This window comes from Microtus ochrogaster, linkage group LG1, assembly GCF_000317375.1.
Source record: "Microtus ochrogaster isolate Prairie Vole_2 linkage group LG1, MicOch1.0, whole genome shotgun sequence".
Classification (NCBI taxonomy): Eukaryota; Metazoa; Chordata; class Mammalia; order Rodentia; family Cricetidae; genus Microtus; species Microtus ochrogaster.
Genome location: NC_022027.1, coordinates 45,641,088 through 45,644,090, shown reverse-complemented (window position 1 = coordinate 45,644,090; position 3,003 = coordinate 45,641,088). Strand labels below are relative to the sequence as shown.

At 43.9% G+C, this 3,003-nt stretch overlaps 1 protein-coding gene across 1 annotated transcript in view; it reads left to right on the top strand.

The window, feature by feature from the left end:
* Ccdc158 (coiled-coil domain containing 158) overlaps positions 1-3,003 on the top strand; it is a 63,919-nt gene that overhangs the window by 2,215 nt on the left and 58,701 nt on the right. The window contains exon 2 of the mRNA XM_026785029.1: positions 1,367-1,509. Within this exon, the coding sequence (XP_026640830.1) occupies positions 1,443-1,509 (67 nt within the window). The 5' untranslated portion in view covers positions 1,367-1,442. The remainder of the gene's footprint in view (positions 1-1,366; positions 1,510-3,003) is intronic.

Below are 3,003 nucleotides of genomic sequence, written 5' to 3'. Positions count from 1 at the left end.
TGCGCTTACCACCGCCCGGCTATTAACTCTTGTTTAAATAAAAATACCCCACCCCTGTGCTGTGGTCTTACTCTGGCCTGGGGGCTGTGTGGTCCTGGGGTTTAATCCAGGGCCTTGTACTTACCAGGTATGCACGTTACCCACTGAGCTAACCCTTTCCACTCTTTTTCATGGGGTGGAGGGCACGGGGGTAATGACCTGTGACCAGCTACATTAAAGCTCACAGAGCAGCGTGGTCTCCTCAAACTTAGCGTCATGGCTGCCATTTGATTAAAGTTCTGTCACCTACTAGTTACATTACTGTATTGTCTATAATTATTAGGTGTCTTATATTTGCTGTTTATTTGGTACTGTGTCTTTACTGTTTATTTTAAAGTTATTTTATCATTTACAAAGGTGTATATATTTGTTTGAGTTTATGTTTATATACATGGTACTCCAATGTTTACCTTGGAGTGTCATGGAATAATTTTTATGTTATTTGTTTGGTGGAGGAAACTTGACCAGTCTGGGCTCAGTGTTTTGGCTTCTGTTGTCTGACGGCAGGAATGCACTGGTCTGACCGTCAGTGTCTGGCTCACCTCTGCTCTTTCCCAACCAGATGGTGGGGCCTGTCTTGGGAGGGAGAAACCCTCTATTTCTAGACAGTTGAAGGTATTCTGTCTTGAGGGTATTGACAGTGTAGAATACACACATAGTTTTGTTGGTTTTCCATCTTGACTGGGTGCTTGTTTGAATGAAAATAAGGAGAAATTTGGAATTAGGCCACCATTGTTTTCCAAACTTAGAAGCACCCTCTTGACCAAATACAAAACTGTAAACAATATTTTTTTCACAAAGGTTTCTCAGCTTTTATTAATGACATCTAATTTGCTGATTTGAAGCAATGTAATTTTATAAGGGACTTGAAAGCCTACCTGCCCCCAATCAGAGCACTAGTTAACAGAATAACTGAAATATTACTCTTTATATTTTAGTTTATCTGTAGTAACCCTTTGGAGGCTGGGCGTGGTGGAGCACATCTTTAGTCCCAGCACTAATGCGGCAGAAGCAGGCAGGTCCTCTGAGATTCAAGGCCAGCCTGATGTACAGAGCCGAGTTCCAAGCCAGTCAAGGATACCTTGTTTTGTCTAGATGATCCTGTCCAGACAAAACAAATAAAACAAATAAAAACACGTTTGGTCCTAAAATCAAGTTTTAGAACAAAATTTGACTTGCATACTCATTTTATTTAGCAGTAAAATACTTTTGTATGCATAAATATTTTTCTGGAGGAAAAATTTCCAGACCATTAAAAGTCAGTTCCTGTTCACCTCTGAGCTTTTCCACATAACACTATAATAAAACTGAACATTTTGTCTTTCAGAGACAAGAACTGAAGGATCCAAAGAGGGAGGCACTCACATTTCAAGATCTCTAAGAAGAGGTAGAAAATAGTTAGAATGGAATCAAAAGCTTGTGAATCAAACAATGAAGATCATCTATCAAGCGGCATCACAACCAATGGAGGTGTGTACCTTCTCTAAAGCAGAATGAGGGAAATGAGAAATAACGTGTCTTCATAATAACCATCTCAGGGCCTGGTTTACGGTGTGCCTTGTTTTTCTACCGTGCTGTTGTCTTCAATTCTGTTTCTGAATTAGAGATTGCCTCACATTTTACTGAGCAGGTCTGGCCTTAGCGTATGTTTCCATTGTCTTTTGACGTATAAGTTGTTTCTGTGCTGACGTCCTTGAGTGTCAGCATCTCCTGCTGTCCCGCTCGTATCTTCACGTGCTCGGGTTCCTCGTCACACTCAGCTCATGTCAGATTGCCTCTCCTCCTTGGGCGTATCGTCGTTCTCCATCAAGATCCTAGGTGCACATCTTCTTGACCTCTAAAGTTTTTTGGTTTATTTACTTAATTTTTAAGCTTTATTTTATGTGTATGAGTGTTTTATCTGCAGTTATGTTTGTGAACCATGTGTGTACTTGGTGCTCTCTGAGGTCAGAAGGGCATCAGATCCCCTGGATCTGGAGTTAGAGATGGCTAGGAGTTACCATCTGGGTCCTGGGAATCAAACCTGGGTTGTCTGCAAGAGCAACAAGTGCTACCAGCTGCTGAGTCATCCCTCCCGCCCCATCCCTCCCTGTTCACACATCTTATTAGCAAGTGTTGAGTCATCCCTCCCGCCCCATCCCTCCCTGTTCACACATCTTATTAGCAAGTGTTGGGCTTCTGTAACCGGTCTCTCACCTCAGCCCTCCTCTGTGTCATTGCTATGGAGCTCCTGTTTTCCTGCCTACTTTCAAGTAGTGCCTACCAACCATGATCCATATCAATACACCCCACCCAGCCTTTTCAGGTCTAGACATTTAAATGCCTTAGATTCACATTTGCAAATTCTGATGGAGTAGGTTCGGAATGGGGCTTAGGCACAACTGTATTATTATTTTCAAGTTTCTGAAGTGATCCCGATATACTACAAAGATATTTACAACAGCTATTACAGATTCTGACATTTACTTCTAAATTACCGCTCTTCTGTCTGCATGTCCGGCCCACCACTTGCCCGTGTCCTTCTGTCTGCATGTCCGGCCCACCACTTGCCCGTGTCCTTCTGTCTGCATGTCCGGCCCACCACTTGTCAGTGTCCTTCTGTCTTCTGTCTGTATGTCCAGCCCATCACTTGCCAGTGTCCTTCTGTCTGTATGTGCAGCCCACCACTTGCCAGTTTCCTTCTATCTGCATGTCCAGCCCACCACTTGCTAGTGTTCTTCTGTCTGTGTGCCCAGCCAGTCACTTGCCAATGTCCTTCTGTCTGTATGTCCAGCCTGTCACTTACCAGTGTCCTTCTTTCTGCATGGCCAGTCAATCACTTGCCAGTGTCCTTCTGTCTGTATGTCCAGCCCATCACTTGCCAGTGTCCTTCTATCTGCATGTCCAGCCCACCACTTGCCAGTGTCCTTCTGTCTGTGTGTCCTTCTGTCTGCATGTCCAGCCCATCACTTGCCAGTGTCCTTC